This window comes from Cicer arietinum, chromosome 7 (genome assembly GCF_000331145.2).
Source record: "Cicer arietinum cultivar CDC Frontier isolate Library 1 chromosome 7, Cicar.CDCFrontier_v2.0, whole genome shotgun sequence".
Lineage (NCBI taxonomy): Eukaryota > Viridiplantae > Streptophyta > Magnoliopsida > Fabales > Fabaceae > Cicer > Cicer arietinum.
Window position 1 is genome coordinate 47866869 of NC_021166.2, and position 21459 is coordinate 47888327.

Genomic DNA, 21459 nt, shown 5'->3' on the forward strand with positions numbered 1-21459 from the left:
GAACAAAGACAATTACATGGTACATGCATAGAGGATTTGTAAACACAAGAAAGTTAGGATTTGATTTAATATATTATAATAGAATGAATGTATGATTGATTGACCTTGAAATGATTGATTGATATAGATATTACTATTATAGTATGCTCAATTGGAGATATGAGTTCAATGTTGTTAAAATGTAAATATTGTGTTATGTGGGATTACTGAATTCATATGGTGAGGTATGTTGGATATGTTATAATGTGATAGAATTTAAGTTCAAGAATCGAGAAGACCTTGAGAGTATCGTCAATAGAAAGTCTTATGTAAAAACGAGATATAAACTGATAAGATTATCCACCATATAAACTAAGTTACCATGACTAGATACTTTTATTCATGGGATAGTGGGTGGCTTTTCTACCCCATATCAAACCAAAGTTAGTTGGATCAATGAGTCAAAATAGATTTTTATTGGGTTGTTTTGCATTAGATGACTTATTAGGAAATATGTGTTATGCTAATTTTAAGAATGTTGGATGTGTATTTATAATATTTTTTTGCTTAAATATATACGTGGTCCGTGTTAGTAGGCGCTTTTTTGCTTTTAGTCTATGTTATTTTTTTTGTTGGATCTAACATGTCGTGAGTATTCATATATTGTGAGTATGTGATATAAGGTGAAGTGACAATGTAAGTTACAAGAAAGAGGGATTTGAATTGTAAATGCCCATTTTTTTTAATAATTTCTACTTAATTTCAAAATATTTAACTCAACATCAATCTTGGTTTTAAAACAGAATAAAAGCAAAACGCTCTTGGTTAGTGAAATCACAAAATTAACTTATCTATGAAATCTATGGTTAGTTAATCATAAACAAATAGAGATAAGAGAAGAAATATCACACAGAGATATATCATGTTTCATCCAAATTGGGTTATTTACACTCCCCACAATTGTGAGATTTAATTAAGTGTTCAAACAAGATCGTTCTTGTTTTTCACACAATCTTTCCAGATCAATCTTGATCTGTTACAAAATGTTACCTTTCAACCTAGGCCCCCAGTTACCTTTCAATCTTAGAGAGGATTTTAAACGGTCCCATTTTAATCATAAAATGATTTTTTTACAATTTACTCAAACTATATTAAACACAATAGTTTTAAGTTACAAATGTGATGATTAAAAGAGTTTGATGAATCTAAGTGTAGTCAACACTTGTTTGAGTTTTAGATTATTGGCAAAAAGCTCAGTAGAATGATTATGAGATCTAGTTGAAACAAAATTAAAACTTTTCCTTTTGATTAAAGAGCTTTCGAATTCTCAAGTGTGATAGTATATGTGATAGATTGCTTTGCACTTGAAGCTCTTGCCTTATCCTTGATCTTGAGGTTCCTTTTATAGGCTTCATGAAGGCTGATGACAACTCATCTAGCTGTTAAAAAAGGTCCAACTGTCTTATTTCAGTTTAAGTGGATAAGTGTTGTCTTAAAGCAGGAATGTCCTTGCAAAACCAAAAAGCAGGAATGTACTTGCAAAACCAGAACGATCTTCGTTGCTGTTTTGAGAGATGTTGAGTTTAAGTTTCTTTGACAGTTTTCTTGAAGTAATAATTTGCTTCTGTCACATGTGCAGATTGCTCAGAGTTAGAATTGTAGTGTCCAATCAGGTCTGTCAAGGTTGTATTTGTTGTTTGCTCAAATTGGAGAATGATCTTGCTTGTTTGATTATGATGCATAACTTTTTCCTTTTATTTCTGAAATGAATTTTTATGATGTGATCTTGTATACATCTGGTAGCTTTGTAAAAGATGATTTATTTATACATCAGAAACAATCTTTATCTTATTTCTTTAAGAACATGAACATTCTTGGTTTGAAGAGAACTAAAGGCTGTGAAGAACGATCTACGTTTTTTTAGAATTTTATCAGAATGTTCTTCGTTTATTTGAATGAACTTGCTTCTTATAATATGATCTTGTGTTTTAATATCTATCTTTGTTTAATACACTTAAAAATACATATTAAATATCAAAACACTTTTTAGAATCATAATTAGAAGTCTTAATTAACTTTGTTTGATTATAATCAAAACATTAATTTTGGATTCTGTCTCAATATAAGGATCCAACATGTTGTATGAACTTATTGAATAATGATAATGGTGATATGGATATGATAGACTTAACGAAATTCATGGACAAGTTAAACTGTTTTTAAATCTGTTATTGTCACGACTTGAATTTAGTAAAAGCTTATATTCGTTCACCACCAATGAGGCTAGCTACGTTTAGTATCTTCACCTGAATGATTTATTTCAATAATTCAACCCGAGTCAAAAACAACAACCAATAATGGGCTAATTTACAATGTTTATTTGATTTGTGTTTGATTCTTAATGAGACGATATGTACATGTCTAACACTATTTATCACTTAGATAAATATTTATTTGTACAAGTGCTCAATATTCAAACAATAATTATGTTTGAATTTGTTTTGAGTATTTGATATTGATCAATCTGTTTTGATGTTCAACATTTGGATCAATTTTTTGTTTGAGTCAAAGTTCTTCAATTTGATCAAAGTTCCATGTCTATAATTTATTCAAAGTATTTGATTTTGTTGTCAATTTTGTCCAGACTTTGTTGTTCAAGATTTATTCAAGGTTGTTGATCAATTGTTGCTATTCAATCTAATATTGATCAAAGCTTGTTGTATGTTCTGTTCTTGATAAAGTATTGTTGTATCAATGTGTTCTTGATAAAACTTCACCATATGAAGGAGTTGTTCAATGATTTTGTGCCAAATCAAGTATGGTGTAAGTTTTGCATCTAGATTTGTTCAATTCGGTGTAAGTTATGTATGAAATTCTAGTCTTGTTGGTCTTTTTGATAAGGTCTAGTTGGTTACGAAAAAAGATGATTATTAATATGAGGGATTAAGAATTAAGTGATAGTGATGGTAAATTTGAAGACTTACTTTCTATTAAAACAATAGTGAAACAATTACCATATATGTAGTGCATCTATGAAGGAACTTGAAGTTTAAACAAACACGACAAGAAGAGAGTTATGGTCATATGCAAAGTTGAATATGATTGGAATACATATCGTGCAAAATTACCTTATGAAAATACTTGACAATTGGAAAAGATGAAAAATAAACATGCTTTAATTAGATAGTATTTGCTAACTATGAATTAGTTAACTAAATAGTTGAAAAATTGGTCGAATGAAAATCCTAACATTAAAAATAATGACATAAGAGAGAATGCTCAGAAAAATGAAATATTGAGATATCACATTCAGAAACTATTAGGGTAAGGTTTAAAGCAAAAGATGTGGTGGATAGGCCATTCATATATCAATATACCAAAATTTATTATTACTGTTATAAATTATTAATATCAAATCTTGGATTCACTATAAAAGTCAAGATGATGTTATTTCAAGGCACTAAAGATGGTTTGAAATAGCTAGGAGTTTGTATGAATCCTCATTTTCAAGGGCTATATATATATATATATATATATATATGTTATTTAACATGCAGATAAAGTTTCTTAAGGTGGAAGCACATTATATGATTGGATGAATGTTTCCTAATGACCATATATTTTCTACTACCTTTTTTTGTACATGAGGGTGAAAGAAATGACAATTAGTCATGGTTTCTTGATCTGCTTAATAATGATCTTGAAGGAAAAAGTCAATGTCTTAACATACACACTTATCTCATATCAACAAAAGCTATGAGATTGTAATCATTTTTTAATACAACATACAAAAGTTATTGACTTAGTTGCAGTTTTAGCCTCCTATTTTTACCAATTCACAAAATCAGTTTCCCTATTCTAAAACTTGATACTTTAGCTCTGTCATTTTGATTTTTTAACTAAAAAATAACGATGTGACATGCCTTAAATAGTGCGACATAACATATAATGATGTAAAATGATTAACATCCATAAAATCCCAATAAAACTCTTTAACATTTAACTTTCAACTTCATAAGTTTTTCGTTTTTGTAATTTAATTAATGACATATGAATAATTAATCCATCTAGATGGTTTTGTATCTTAAAATCGTATGTCACATCATTTAAAATATGTCAAATTGTTATTTTTTTTAGTTCAAAAAATTAAAAGAGATACCAAAACTGTCAACTTTTAAAATAAGGGAACCAATTCCGTGAATTAGTAAAAATAGAGGGACGAAAACTGCAATTAAGCCAAAGTTATTTAATAAATTTCATATTCTAGTTAATGACTAACATACATATTTTTTATTAAGAGTTTGCTACCTGCATTTTAGGAGCTATTACTAGAGGATGACCAACGATTTTGTGTTAGACATCTATACACCAATTTCAACAAGAAACACCAAGGAAAAAAGTAAAAGAAAGTTGTGGAGATCAACTAACATATCCCAAAGAATGAGAAAAGATGATGAAAGTAACGAGAAATATCAATGTAGAGGCATTCATGTATTTGTTAAAAATTCATCCAATGTTCTGGAGTAAATCTACATTCTAACTGAATTCAAAATATTATATATTAGTGAATTAGGGAATAATATGTCAGAAATCTTCAATAGTATCATTGTTGATATTAGGGGTAAATCAATAAGGATAAAGTTGGAAGATATTAGAACATATTTGATGGACAAATGGATTGCCAACATACATAACATATTATAAAGAATCATTAACACTACTAACATGTGGGTCCTAAAGTATATTTATTTACTTTATTATATTTACATTGCTAATTTCTTAATAATGTTGTTTAATTTGTAATATTTTATCATGATTTAAAGGTAAGATGAAGAATATATACTTGATATTAGACACTTGACTTTTCTAGGAGAAAAATAAAGATCGAAGAGCTCTCATGCAGGAGGTGGATGTTGATTGGACTACCATAAAATAGAAGACTTTGTATCTCATGGCTTCTATTAAAAATTGGTACCTAAAATAGAAGACTTTGTACCATCAAACTACAAGAAAACATTTTATGAATCAATTTACCAACCTTTAGTGTATCTTGTAAATGGGTCAAATTTATGGATAAACAATCTATGTTCTAATGTGTTGCTATCACCATTAAGATGTTATGAAGGCCAAGTAAGAAAAGGAATTTAGAACAAGGTTAAATTGAAGGTGATGAACCTATAATAGGAAGAGTTTGAAATTAACTATGGAAGGTTTAAGAAAATAGGACATGACAAATCAAGTTATTAGGTTTTACCTCCAACTCCATAATCCACTACTACTGTCACTACATCAAATTGAAGAAGTGCACAAGTATTTAGGTTCAAATTGTCTACAAGAAGAACTACACAACCATATGCTACTTCACATATTGCTTTTGTGTCAACTCAGTAGAACACACATGCAACAACTCACCAAACTACATTACTCCCTTTACATTAATGAAGTAGATTGCATCAACCTTCACTACACCAACACAACAAAGTGCATATGCTCCAATTCCTTCTACATCAACTCATTTGCATGAAGAAAAAAAAGGCACAATAAGACCCCTATAGTAAGTCTACTACACCTACAATGGCCTCTAAATTTTTTACCAAACAAGCACACAAGAAGATCAAACACTCAAAGACAACCAACTCCTTAGTAGACTTATCATTGTTTTGCTTTGGTTTATAATAGGCTTTTGTAAGGTTGTGATGTTTTAAGCTTCCATCTTGAGTCATTACTATCCATATCCATCTCGGTTCAATTTGTTGCGATACCAAAAGATCAATTTTTTGAACCAAAATTTCCAGATTTTCAAGATTGTGGGGAAGAGGATGAACTAATATATTTGGTCATCTTCACCTTTTTTTTCATCAAAATTTATAAATTTTGACGAACAACCTAAGAAAAACTTTGGGTGCAGAAGTGAATTGAGGAAAGAAGGGTCAAACAACTATATACACATCAAATGCCACATCATCATCTTTTAATGTTGTTTCACACCGACTTGATAAAAAAGACTAAGTTAGAGTAAACATTCACTTTAGTCTTTGAAAGTAGTAACAAACGGTATCACAATAGTCCCTACAAGAAAATAAAATATTTGAAGCACCCTGAATCATGGTTTCATTAGTCATTGCAGTCCATGTCGTCAAATGAATTATAATTTTTCGTTAGTTGTGATGATGTATCACGTTTTTGACACATAAAACACATATATTGTACCATATTCAACATTTCTTTTGTGATACCTATTGTCCCAAAAATGTTTTAAAGCATAAATATAATAAAAATACAATAAATTTAATTCACAATTTAAATATATGAAGCATGGAAATATCACCATTCAAAAATAAAGGAAATAACAAAATTAGAAGAGTTCATCTCCAACAATTGTCACGCTAATCACAACTAACTCTATACAAGTCAAATTTATTGGTCGACTAACATGTTCACAACTAACAAAAAAATAAATTATTATCTATTAGGTTGGCGACATGTCAATTACTCTATCTCTTTCTGACATGTATAAACAACCACAAGAAAAACCAACAAAGATGAACTATCATTCTCAAGACATAACTCAACATATAAAGTATATTAAATACAAGATTAACATTTCAACATATACAACAAAAAATATCAACAATGCATGATAAAGCGATAAGAATCATAATCATTAACTATTTCATGTTGAATCCTTCTAACTCCAGATTTATATTGGTAGAGAAATCACCTACTACCCCATGAACAAGAGTGTCTAGTTAAGGTGATTCAATATTCAATTGAACACCTTGATGTTGTCTTTCATTTACGTAAGATTTTCCTGCTTATTACTCCTTTAAGGTCTTCTCGATTGTCGAACTCCGATTTTGTCACGATGCAACTCTCATCATGTCCTACTATATGAATGTACACATATAACATGTAGGATATAATATTTCATCATCATCAATCACTGCACGACAACACTCAATCCATATATCACACTAGATTAGCATTCATCTTCAACAATATTTAATCTTACCAACATAATCCTAAGTTATTAGTCTATCCTTTAATATTAACTGTTTATTTCTAGTTAATTGGTTTTGATTTTATCATTATTACTTAACCTAGTTGCTTATCTCTGAGGCTTTAATCGATTAACTTATAACTTAGTTATTTTTCTACTTCTGATTCCGTCTAAGTGATCAACTCTAAGCCTTCAATCATTTAATTCATATCTTAACCATTTTCTGATTCTTTACCTAATCGATCAACCAAGGCTTTATTAATCTACTAATCTTGACTGAAACATATTTTAGTCCCTAAATACCACTCTCATAATTAAATGAGTTCTACTAATCGATTTTTATTTAACTTAGGCGTTTCAAAATTTTAGACATTATTCTAATAAAGGTTTAAATATGTCTTTGGTCTTTGCGTTTATAACACTTTTTGATTTTGATCCTCATAATTTTTTTTGTTAGATTAACATCCCTGCAAATATAGTTTTATTTTAAAATAGTATATTCATCTAATTTCTGTTACAAAAATTTTAACACCGTTAAAACATAACCATTTTATAACAAAAAAAAAAAATCAAATACAATTAAATTATAACCTTTTTGAATCTAAAATTAACCCCAAATGTTTCGGTCTTCTTGCATAAAAAACATAAATTGCACCTTCTTCTTCATCAGTCCTCTTCCCGTTGTAGAATTCATCACGTTGTGTCGCAATTTATAAAATTAAAAAAATTTGGAAAAACAGAATAGATTTGATTAAAGGTTCAACTCTATCACCATGTCGAATTCCTTCATCACCATTTACCATTACTAAGTCTAGGACTAAGACTTTCTTCTTTGTTCCTCCTCCCTATACAACCGAATTCTACTTCCACTTTTGTACTTTTCCCTATATTCCCCTGAAATCTTTGAAACATCACCACATATTCCACTTTTGTACTTTTCCATATTCATAATAATTCTAACATATATCAAACATTCACATCATACATTTTTCATAAATTAAACAAAAAAAGTGAAACATCATGAGAGATGGTCTATAACACATAATTAATCCAATGTCTTAATTGTAGTTCTAATCAATCCAATGCTCGGTAAAGACCTAGGGATCATGAGGCACCCCTATTTAATAACCTTACTCAAACTACTAATACATATCTAGGGTCAAAACTTCTTTCATACTTTAATTGATTAATCATGGGTTACTGACTCGGTTTTGCATAAAGGGCGATGGTGCTCATCATATGAACATTCAAATATATTACAAATAGTTAATAAAAGTAAAGTTTCTATGTAAACAATTAGAAATAATTTTTTTTTTTATGTCAATTTATTAATTGAGAACGATTCTGATTGGTGAGAAAATAATATAGTTAGAACCTCTTTCGAATTACTAATCACAACAACAAATAGAATCATAATCTATTTAAAGTTGAAAAAGTTACGAGGTTTTAAGAATTTATGAAACACTTGAACTTACTAAATTGAAAATCGACGAATTTCCAAAGTTAAAAATCCTTATATAGTTAAGTGATTAGACGATTACTAAAAGATAAGATGCATAATTTGCTGGTGCAAAATTCCTAATTATTGTTTTGAAGATAATCAAATATTTAATTAAATTATTAACTATGATTATAATGATATTATCTATTAATTTGTATTTTTGAGTGATTTATTTAAAGATAGGAAATCAAACATAAACTTGCATATTCATGCAAAATTCACGTGATCCTTTTCAAAGCAATCAAGAAATTTGATCATAATTTGTGGTCCCGTATCATACTCTTTGAAGACAAAAATCCACTTTATAAAGTCCAAGAGTTTTGGAAGAATCTTCAAAATGAATGTTAAAATGATTGGAGAATGATCAAAAGAATATTTTGGTTGTCCTTTTTTGAAGACAGTAATAACAAATTAGTTTGGGAAGCTCAGTTGTTAGTTAAGAATGTCAAATTTGCACATGAGATTGTTGAGGTTAAATGAACAAAATTAAATGACTCAAATTGAAGGCCCGATTAGTTAAAATAACCTCCAACCTCCAGATTGATCTTTAGATTGATGAATTATATGAAAAGACATACAAACATTTGTACAATATACTAGCATTGTTACTATATAAAGCTATGCATGCCTCTGATCAAACACAACGCCAATTGACATTTGACAACCCATTCTCACAGTTATTTACATTACCTTCAGACTAAAGGAAGAACGTTCTACGTTGATAAAAAATTTTCTGGATAAAATAAACATGTGTTTAATGTGATCAAATCATATATGACATTTGACAAGTGTGTCTAACAACTATATTTAACTTTATTTGAGTTCTCAAACTTCTCTTTATCTATAAAAGGAAGATCAATTAGAAGATGAATGCAATAGTTTCCAAAGTAATCAAACTACACTTGATAATTTAAGCTCAAGTTCCAAAGCTATTCTCTCAATCAAAACTCTAGTTCTCTCATTATATTCATGGATCATCTTATTGAGTTATTTTTGTTAATCAATCTCAAGCAAGAGTTGGGAAGTTTTAGGTCTCAAACATTTTTTTATCATACACATTATTTTCTAACTCAATTTTATCTCTTAAGTTAGATTTAGTGTGTTATAAAAATCCTTTATCATTTGAAAGGTACTTGTAAAATTCCTTTATGGACTGAAAGGTGACTGTAGAAATTTCTTTCAAGGTTGAAAGATGAATGTTGTAATTGGTCAAGGTGTGATCAAGAAAGATAGTACAAAGAAGAATGTTCTCATGTTGAGCACATTAATGGAAAAATCTCTTAAGTTTTGAGGATTGAACGTAACACACATCGGATGAACTAGAATACATCTTTGTGTGATCTTCTTATTCATTAACTCTATTTATCTTGAACTCATTAGTTGCATTTCACTTACTGATAAATTGAATTGTATTATTTTAACTAACACCTCCATAACATTATAAAGATTAATTGTATTTCAACCAAGATTGTTCTTGAATTAATTAAAATTAAGTGCATGAATTAAGTTTTAAAAAGGGATCACTATTCAAACTCTCTTTCTTATGATTGATATTGTACTTCATAATTGACTACAAAAGATTAGGAAAAACTTTTATTTTTTAATTATGGTCATTAACTAATTGATTAGCAACATGATCTTAATTGATAAATTGAGTAAAAACAGGATCGTTAGGTACCGAGCCATGCATTAATCAATTACCCATCTTATTCTTATTGTTCCTGATCCATTAATGCTATTTATTTATTGATTAACTATTTTTCAACAATTATTTACTATTTCTAGTTATCCTTGATGTCTAAGCACTCAAACATACAACAATTATCAAACTAATTCTCAAGATTTAAAACTAATTAATAAAAACTCGCGGTGTTACATCTTCACTCCATTTTTGCATTTACTCCTTCAAATTGAAGGAACCCTTACCTTATTCCTCCATTTTTTGGGCTAAAAATTAAATATAAGAAGCAAAGTTACATGACCTATAACCAATATGTGAACTTTGTGTTTGGAACGTCCAATATCAAAGAACAAATAACCATGTGGGATTATTGTTGGCCATAACTTGGGAGCAAACAATTTACTAAGTTTTGTTGTAAGCCTGAGATTGATCTCTAAAAAAACATAGATTCAAGTGATGGTAACCATTTACTATTGTAACCAAGAAAGAAATAGTGACTTTTTAGCCTTTTAATATTAGAATATAGAATTACAAATTTAGTTACAATTATTTTAGGCTAAATATCACCCGTGGTCCTTTAACTTAATTTCAATTAACGTTTTAGTCCTTTATTTTTTTATTTTCTCGATTTGGTCATTTATTTTAATTTTAAGTGACAATTTGATCTTTTATGTTTTAAAATGTCAACAATGTTATCCTTTTTTTACAAAAATTTAAAAAATTCATCAAAATTTTCAAACAAAACCCATAAAATTAATTATATTCTTTAATATAAAACAAATTTCATCAAATTCGTAACTCAAATATTCAAATAAACTCATATTTGTCATTCTTTATTTGATTTTGTTAGAGATGAAAATATGAGTTTATTTAAAGATTTAAGTTATGAATTTGATGAAATTGTATTATATTGAGGATGATAATTAATTTTATGGGTTTTGTTGACATTTTAAAACATAAAAGATCAAATTGTCACTTAAAATTAAAATAAAAGACCAAATCAGAAAAAAAAAAAAAAAAAAAAAAAAGATAAAGAACTAAAACGTTAATTGAAATTAAGTTAAGGGGCCACATGTTTATTTAGCCATTATATTAATATAATAGAAGTTCACAAATGGAGATGACATTAGCTATATATAGCTTAACAAAATGTGCTTCATAGTTAAAAATAATTCAAATTTCTCCTCCTATGATTTCCCCCAAAAATTTGTAGGTGATATGGTAATTCACTTCCTTTAGGTTTGAGCAATGATTAAAGCCAAAAATTATAATCTTAAACTTGTAACTATCCATCCAAGTAATTGAGTTCAAGTGGTTAATTATTAGTTAAGGACGAATCGTTCGGGAGAACCTTAGTTTAAATTTTAGCTGAAATAATTCTTAGTCAAACTTTATTTATCTCTCGATCAAACTCTAGATTACTATGATCCATTTCTCATGGGAACCTGAGAGTTGAATCGAAGAAACTTCTAATTATCGAAGCACCAATTGGTCATAGTTATCATAATCTTGTTGTACAATTGAAATTTAAGTTTAACAGAAAAATGGGTAATTATGAATATGGAGAAATAGGATTAGGGTGAATATTGAGAAGATGAATATGTTATTTATTGTGTCATTTAGGTCTTTAGCTCCTTGCTAGTGTGGATATGAAAATGAAGTGAATAAATGCTATGTTTGGTGCCACATAAGCATTTGATGTATAAAAAAAAATGAAAATTCATCATAACTAACATAAAAGGAGAAGCTATTGACGTCAAAGACTACGAAGAATAACAAAGTCATGATTCACAGAGTTTAAAATATTTTCTTTTCTTCCAATGACTATTATGACATTGTTTATCATTTTTAGAGACTAAAGTTAGTGATTACTTGACCATCTTGTGTTAACTTACATAAATAAATGACCAACTTAACTTTTAGAGTTAAAGGTCAAACTAAACTTAAAAGTGGTCATAGGCCTCACAATCTTGTTTAAGGATCAATTTGACCGATTTTAGAACCCTAGTGACGTCTCCATAAAAAAACTTAGTCCTTCACTTCTTCCTCATCCATTAGAAGGAGTGGTTTAACGTCATTATTTTATTCAAAAAGTATCCCTTCAAGTTATTTTATTATCTCCTTTTACTTAAGTAAATGATTTTCCACACATATTTAATTTTCTTTCGTGCTATATCTTTGATTTTGTCTTGTAAGTGTGATGTGTTGTTTTTTATTGTGGTATGACGTTTGTTTTTCCGTCTTGGTGTGATAATCTAGAGGCAAAAGACTCGTTTTGTTCGTATTTTGAGTAAGAGACTTATCGAAACTATCACCAAATTCAACATCCTCTCAACCTTACATATGACTTGTCAACACATGGTTGGATTGGTCAAGTCAAAGACCACCCATAGTTGACATGAGCGAATAATAAACAAATATTTTTTCGTAGATGAATAAAATTAAAGACTATGGATCTTGCATTATTCTTGACCATTGATCATATGTGGAAGAAATTAGTTTGATTATTAGGAGTTTTAGTTTGGTTATTTACCAATGTCTTCTAAAATATTTGTAATGTCAGAGTGTGTTTGACTTTCTTAATCATTAGAGTTGATATCAAAATATAAATGAAGAATATCATAGCTCATTAACAATTAAATTATACTATTTTTATTTTAACATTTGAATGAAATTTATATTTCAGTCACCTAAAAAGATATTATATTTCTGTAAAAAAAACTTAAAAATTAAGGATCCATTCAAGGTGGTTTAAGCCTAAAAAGAAAAACACTTAACGCTAAAATATTTATAGTCGTCCAACCGTTTAAGTGGTGGCAAAATTATCCATTAAACTACTTTCCATCCAATTTATCTACTTATGACTTATTAATCTATCTAATCCGTCCACAAAACTAAAAATGAGTTAATAGATTGGATATAAATGAATGGATAAAATCTAATCCATCCAACAATTTTTACAAATACAATGAATTACACATGTTTTTGAATTAGATATAATGAATTACGTTTATTTATTTAAAAAAAATTATAAAAAAGATACCTTTGGTTTTTTTAGGAAAAATAGATTCTTTTATAACTTTTTTTTGGTTTGTAACCTTTGATGAATATTATTATAATTATTTTAATAAAAATTAGACTAAATTACATCTGCGGTCCCTTAACTTAATTTCAATTAACGTTTTAGTCTTTTATTTATTTATTTATTTTCGAGTTGATCCTTTATTTTAATTTATAGCGACAATTTAATATTTTATATTTTAAAATATCAACATTGTTGTCATTTTTTTACAAAAATTCAAAAAAAATCATCAAATTTTTTTTAAAAAACTCATAAAATTCATTATCATCTTCAATAAAATGCAAATTTAATCAAATTCATAACTTAAATTTTGCAATAAACTCATATTTTCATTATTTATTTGATATTGTTGGAGATGAAAATATGAGTTTATTTGAATATTTGAGTTGTGGATTTGATGAAATTTGCATTATATTAAAGATGGTTATTAATTTTATGGGTTTTGGTTGAAAATTTTAATGATTTTTTTGTAAAAAAAAGGAATAACATTGTTGATATTTTAAAACATAAAATATTAAATTGTCACTTAAAATTAAAATAAATGACCAACTCGGAAAAAAAAAATTAAATGACTAAAACGCTAACTAAAATTAAGTTAAAGGACCACAAATGTAATTTAGCCTAAAAATTATAATTAGAAAACTGTATTTTTAACAATAATTTAAAAAAACTAGTTTTTTATTTAATTTAAAAGATACAGTTTTTTTAATATTAAAAAATAAGTACTGATTCTGAAATTAATTTTATTTATAAGTTTACATTATGGATTTTATATTATTTTTTTTATGGAATATTTTTTTTAGATACATAACTAGAACTCCACGGAGAAATTCATCGAAGCTATGCTGTAAGCCATCGAAGCTTTGTCGTGGTGGATTGTCGGAGCTTCTCTTTCGGCCACCACCAATCACCCTCCTTATTTAATATTTTTTTTATGAATATTTTTAATAATTAAGAATAAACAAATAATAATATTTAATTAATACTTTATTTTAAAATAAAAGTTAAAAACAGGCTTTTTTCTCTGTAAAAAAAAAAACTGCTTTTTAAGGATAATAAATAAAATAATTTTCTAAATAATAAGAAAGCATATTTTTAAAATAATATAAAAACAGTATTTTCTTGGGTTTTAAATAAATAATAGCATTATTTTTAAAAGTTAATAATTTTAAAATAATAAAAAACTGATTTTTTTAAATTTTATAAAAAATTGAATATTTCTATGAAACGAAAATATAGTTTTTAAAAACAATACAAATATTATAATTAATTTATTAAAATGCTTCAAAAATAATTAAATGGAATGAAGGATATCCATCCATTTGAAACTATAATAATTAATAAATTAAATGGTTTTTATTTTAAATGTTGAATTAGATTGTTTTTTTTATCTTTTAATGGATCCTTAATGAATTAATGGATTCTTTTGATTCATATCCAAATTCATCAAATCAATCCCTTTTACCACTCTTCTCTCTAACTGAATGGTTTAAGTTAAAGCAAGCATAACAAACAACGTAGCGAACAAAAACTATGCTACAATTGTATCATACTGAGAAACATGGTTTTGTTTGAAAATCATAATAAGCACTTAATTGATAGTGTGTGTGCAATTGTTGTGAAGGGTAATTGGAACAATCTCTTAAAACTGAAAATTGCTTCTACTCTCACTTCCACCACCATTCACCAAGTAATCTTGCACCTCAGACAACATGGTTATGGACCCTTTTTTATCTTCCAATTCTTCAAATGGGTTCACTCTATTCCACACTATACTCATTCCTTACAATGTTCGTGGTCCATGATTCACATGCTCACAAAACACAGCCATTTCAAAACTGCACAACAGGTGCTTGATAAAATGGCTCAGAAGGAAATGCTTTCATCACCTTCAGTTTTGACCTCTTTGGTGAGGATTCATGATGACCCAGAAGTTAATTCCCATGTTTTGAGTTGGGTTGTGATACATTACGCGAAGTCGAAGATGACCCATGATGCAATTCAGGTTTTTGAGCAGATGAGTTTGTTTAAATTCAAGCCTCATTTGCATGCTTGTACTGTGCTTTTGAACTCTTTGTTGAAAGATGGGATTACTAATGTGGTGTGGAAGGTTCATAAAAAAATGGTTCAAGATGGGGTTGTTCCTAATATCTATGTTTACAATTGTTTAATTCATGCTTGTTCGAAATCGAGAGATGTGGATAAGGCAGAAAAATTGCTGAATGAGATGGAAGGAAAGGGTGTGGTTCCTGATATTTTCACATACAATACTTTGATAGCTTTGTATTGCAAAAAGGGTATGCATTATGAGGCTTTATCGGTCCAGGATAAAATGGAAAGAGAAGGAATAAATCTTGATATTGTTAGTTATAATTCTCTTATTTATGGCTTTTGCAAAGAAGGTAGGATGAGAGAAGCTATGAGGATGTTCGGTGAAATCAAAAGTGCCACTCCGAATCATGTGACGTATACTACATTGATTGATGGTTATTGTAAAACGGATGAACTGGAGGAAGCTTTGAGATTGCGTGAGACGATGGAGGCTAAGGGATTGTACCCTGGCGTTGTTACTTATAATTCGATTTTGCGGAAGCTGTGTTCAGATGGCAGAATTAGGGATGCAAATAAACTCTTGAATGAGATGAGTGAAAGAAAAATCCAAGCTGACAATATCACATGTAACACATTGATTAATGCATATTGCAAGATAGGAGATTTGAATTCTGCCTTGAAATTTAAAAACAAGATGTTAGAAGCTGGACTAAAGCCTGATCCCTTTACATACAAAGCACTGATTCATGGATTCTGCAAAACGAGTGAACTTGAAAGTGCCAAGGAACTATTGTTTGTCATGCTTGATGCTGGATTTTCTCCAAGTTATTGCACTTACTCTTGGATTGTAGATTGCTATTGCAAAAAAGACAATACTGATGCAGTTCTAGCACTGCCAGATGAGTTTCTGAGTAAAGGGTTTTGTCTTGATGTTTCAGTTTATAGGGCATTAATAAGAAGGTTATGCAAGATAGAAAGGATTGAATGTGCTGAGAAGTTGTTATATCATATGGAAGGGAAGGGAATTTCCGGCGATAGCATTATCTACACTAGTCTCGCTTATGCCTACTGGAAATCAGGGAACACAAATGCTGCCTCAAATATGTTAGAAGAGATGGCTAGGAGGATGTTGATGATCAATGCCAAAATCTATAGATGCTTTAGTGCTCCTGATGGTAGTGAAACCAAAGTGTCACAGATGTTTTGGGATCATGTGGTGGAAAGGGGTCTGATGTCAAGAAATACAATGTATAAAATACAACAAATGCTGATATGATATGACGATAATCCTGCTTATTTAAAAGAAGATTTTTGCTTAAATTGTAGGCAATGTATTGCTAATGTAATTTTTTAAGGCTAATCAAATGAGTTGTCTTAAAATTCATGGTTTGGATGAAAATCAGGAAACATTTTTAAAATTAATGTAATTTTACTGAGTATTTGTCTATAAAATTAGGGGATTTTAAATACCATCTTGTAAGAGAGAATTTTAGATTTCCCACTCTTCTCCCTCTTTCGTGCGTCTCCCGCGATGCTTCTCACTCGCTCGAGCTTCTCTGTCACCCATGCTTCTCTATCAGTTCCTATTGTCTCTCGAGCTCTCTCTTTTATTGTTCTTCTCTCTTTGTCTGTGAGACTGTCCTTCTCTTTTCATCTTAGATCTTCCTTCTCTCTCGATCTCAGTTCGTTCTTCTTTCTTGTCGCTTTTTACAGAATTAAATCCATCAAGGTAGATTATGATCTAGGTTTTGCAGAAGAAACATGACAATCAAAATGTATGTATTTAATTCATTAGTTTCAGTATGATCCAATTAGCGCTGTGTTTTTATTCTTTGGAAGCTTTTGGAATCTGAATCTTCAGTCATTTCATCTATGTTAGCTTCAGTTTTGATTCTTGGGGAGTCTGCTTCTTGATTTCAACTTTGTTTCTTATCCGAGGATATCGATTTTAGGCCTTCAATCCATCCAAGGTTAGTTTGTTGATTTCATCTCAATTTTTTGTTGTATGGTTGCTAGTTGTATGCTTCACACTTCATGTTTTGACATGTTTTGAATGGTTGTTAGTTGTTTGCTTCATGATTCATGTTTTCATTCTTCGTCCTTGACAGGGAAATGCTGGTGAAAGTTAACTCTATTGTTGAATCATATTATCGTTGCAATTTGCAACTTCTGCATAGTGTCAAGAACAAATACTATTTGGGAGGAGAAACTACCCTCTAGTCTGTGATATAGCATTCTACTCAAGATATTAAATTAGATATCTAAGTAGAGATAGATTAACGAGAAGTAAATCTGATAAAATCGAAAGTTAGTCCAATGTTGTTAAATAGTAGCTATAGTGTGGCGGAATTTGAACTGACTGTTATTTTCCGCGATCTGCAACTGACAACACTGAGTCATTTAAGTGGTTGAGGTTGGTCGCAGTGGAAGGAAAACTTTTATATATAATGACCACTGTATCAATCTACTAAGCAATGAATCATTCAATTATTCTAATTCAGTAATATAGTCTTCTGAATATATGATATGATAATGATAATTTCTTACAATGATAATGCTTAAAATCAAAAGAGAGAAGATGCCCCAGAACAAAAAAAAGAACTAGGGCAATTAGTGAGCTAAACTTAAACTGTTACAGACAATCGTAAGAAAACATTTGTATAACAAATAAATAGCACTGCATGGTACAAGTTAGAAAAACAATGATAGCATAATTTTAGGCATTGGAGTCGGCCAATCATTGAGTTCATAACTAACGGAAAGCTCTGCTATGCCAACCACACAATCATCCCCATGCAAAAAGGTATTTTTTTGCACAGGTACTGTCCAGTTCCAAGTTACATAAATTATTTGTTTATTTATTTATTTAATAACTTCTTTAAACTCTTCTATGGTTCCTTTTGTTATTCCTTTCTATATAAGTATATCATATGATTTTGGTTTTACTCACTCTTCTCATATAATACGACATATATATATATAAGAAATGTTGTTTCAACAATCTATTATTGACAAATGAATGAGTAAACAAAACAAAGCAAGTCAACACCCTTCTGTTTAATGAATTCACCAGAAATTTCCAGGAAGCACTCGTCGGTTTATTTATTGATTAGGTAGCCCACCTTCATTGACCAAAAACTACATTTTCTTAAACTATTCATTATGTTAAAATAAAGGAATAAACCACTGGTGATATTAGTAAGTAGAATAAAACCCAATTGCATAAATTATATTGTTCCTTTCTGTTACATATGATTTTTGTTTTACTCACATTTCTCATATAAGACCTGTTTATTGTACATCGCTTCTTGCTTTTACATTATATTGGAAATGATGTTTGAACATTAAATATGATGTCCCTTTGTTTTTGTGGGATATTTTCGAAATCCGTATTTGGTGTATAAGCTGAAAAGTAAGTGAGATAGAGTTATACGGTGTCAAATAAAGAGTCCAAATCTGGTATTTAGATAACATAACTGATATTATATAACGTTTAGTTGATTGGTTACTCATAGCTAAGTCAATAGTCATCCACCTTATATACAACTTGCATTTCCTTGCTTTGTTAGCTCATTCAACTTTCATTGGGTTTATTTATTGATTAGGTACCCCATCTTCATTGACCGAAACCTTCATATGCTTAAACTATCCATTTTGTTAAGTAAAAAAGAATAGAACACTCATACAAGTAACCGAATAAACCCACTTGCATAAATTAGATTGATTCTAAAAATACTTTTTGAATTCGTCACTTTCACTAGCATGAAAACCAGCTAGTATAGGAGGTTTCTATATATATAATAAAAGATAGCTGGAGATGTTGCTACATGGCGCAACTTGGATAACGAAATATGTTTTGTTAATAGTATGATATGATATTATACCTTTATCTTCTTGGGAAGACTCGTCAATATTGGTTGGCCGACTATCAAAATAAAAAATGATGCTTAACAACCATGCAAAGCAAATCCTATCATTTAGACAATAGCTCATCAGTATTAGCTTGCTCTATTGCATTGAGTCAACTGCACTTTGCATTTGAAATCCTTTCTCGATTAGACAAGTGTCACAAAAATTGCCATCAACATCTTTGTTGGTTGATCCTGTTATTTATGGTAGAGATGTTGACAAGGAGTTTATTAGTAATTGGCTGACAAGTGAAGTATGGGACTTTCCACTTGAGGAGAGCAACATCATCCCTGCTTTAATATCGAGCTATCATCAGCTTCCTTCTCATCTCAAGAGATGTTTTGCTTATTGTGCTTTATTCCCTAAAAATTATTTGTTTAAAAAGGAGCATTTGATTTTATTATGGATGGCTGAGAATGTTCTGCAATGCCCTCGACAAAGTATGAGTATGGAAGAAGTTGGTGAACAATACTTCAATTATCTAGGCGATATGAAATGCATTTCATCATGCATGACCTTCTGAACGATTTGGCAAAATATTTATGCTTCACAGTCAAAGATGAGGAATCATAGGAAAACTACATGTAGGTTCCAAAAGAAAGTACACCTTTTGAAGCTAGAGTTAGAATGGAATGCAAACAGTGATAATTCAAATAAAGAAAGAGAAGTGCTTGAGAAGCTACAACCTTCTGAACACTTGAAGGAGTGGTTAATCCGGAGCTATGGAGGTACACGATTTCCAGATTGGTTTGGAGATAATTCGTGGTGTCTTTAAATTTGAACAATTGTGAAAGTTGTGTTGTTGCCTCCACTTGGAATTTTGCCATCTCTCAAGAAACTAAGGATCGTAGGGCTATCTGGGATAGTGGTGATTGGTAGTGAGTTTCATGGGAATGGGAGCAACTCTTCTTCTGGTATTATTCCATTTGCATCCTTGAAAACTTAAGAATATGAAGGGATGGGAAGAATGGCATTGTAAAATTGTGACTGAGTGCTTTTCAGCTGCTACAAAATCTTTTCATAAAAAATTGTCCGAATCTAAAAGAGTGTTTGCAAACAACTTGCAGCTTCTGTTTCATTGGCTCCATCTAATTAGTTGTGGAAAGCTGCATTTTGATTATCAGTCATCTACTCTGACAATTCTCAAGATTGGTGAATGTTGCTTGGAAGGATCGTTGCTTGAATGGGCTGTTGCTACAATTTCCTTCTATCATTGAACATCACTAGTAGCTGTGACTCTCTCAGGACCTTTCCGCTAGATTTCTTCCCAAAACTTCAGACTCTCATATTGCTGAGGTGTAGTAATCTTGAGATGATTTCTCAGGAGCATGAGCATGATTATAGCCTTACACGTATCACAATTGGAGATTATATTATTACTTTCATTGAAAATATTAGATCAAGTCTCATACATGTTTTTGGTATATCGCATGAACTGTTGCAGATTTAGATTACCATAGTATATTTACTTGAATTTGTGCCCCCTTTTCCAAAAGAGTTTTTTTTTTTTTATCTGTTTTACATGCAGCAATTGCTGTTATCATTATGCCTTTACTCAATTAAATTCAAATCAAATTTGTTGCTTGTATTTACTATTTAGTGTTCATGTTTGACGATGTTTGGGGCACTAGAAAAATGGTGAAAATGTAGTTATAGGACTAATGGATTGATGAGCTAAAGTTCTTTCACTTTTAAATATATTTCTTGATAATATAAATGTGCTCTGTTAGTTCTAAAATGTTGCTTTAAACTTGAGGTTGATATTGCAATATGTTGAGAGCTTTATCCTAAGGTGAAGATGGTTATGATGGTAACTCTTTTAGTTAGAAATACTGTCTATACGAAAGACAACGTTATTGCTAAAGTGTTACTGCTTTATATTGTATAGGACAATATTATCCTAATTGGTAATGTGCTGCTAATTAATACATATAGTATAAATAGATCAATTTGTGAGATATGCTATTCAACACTTTTACATAATCATATTTCTTGTTTCATAGATGTTCTGGGATCATGTGGTGCCGGTTGAAAGGGGTCTGATATCAAGAAATACAATGTATAAAATACAGCAGATACTTATGTGATGGTCATCTTACTTGTAAAAATAATATTTTTCCTGTAACTCTAAGCATTGTATTTCTTCTTGTTATATTCCTGAATGTTTTCATTTGGCATTAAAGTTTGAAATATCAGAGATTTGAGACTATATATTAGATTTAATATGAGTGTTGAAAATAAAATATTAGTATGTA

At 29.6% G+C, this 21459-nt stretch overlaps 1 protein-coding gene across 3 annotated transcripts; it reads left to right on the forward strand.

The window, feature by feature from the left end:
- Positions 1–14638: 14638 nt before the first annotated feature.
- LOC101490447 (uncharacterized) lies at positions 14639–17795 on the forward strand. 3 transcript variants are annotated; one of them, XM_012718788.3, is made up of 3 exons: positions 14639–17070; positions 17175–17265; positions 17404–17795. In XM_012718788.3, the coding sequence occupies exon 1, from the start codon at positions 14805–14807 to the stop codon at positions 16569–16571; it is 1767 nt and encodes a 588-aa protein (XP_012574242.1). In that variant the 5' UTR covers positions 14639–14804; the 3' UTR covers positions 16572–17070; positions 17175–17265; positions 17404–17795. The 3 variants fall into 3 exon arrangements, with proteins under 3 accessions (XP_012574242.1, XP_012574243.1, XP_004511038.1); XM_012718789.3 differs by having other exon boundaries at positions 17181–17265; XM_004510981.4 differs by having other exon boundaries at positions 14639–17265.
- The last annotated feature ends 3664 nt before the right edge of the window (positions 17796–21459 follow it).

Excerpts from the sequence above, each read along its gene's own strand:
- LOC101490447 (XM_004510981.4), top strand. The coding sequence starts at position 14,805 with ATGGTTTTGTTTGAAAATCATAATAAGCACTTAATTGATAGTGTGTGT.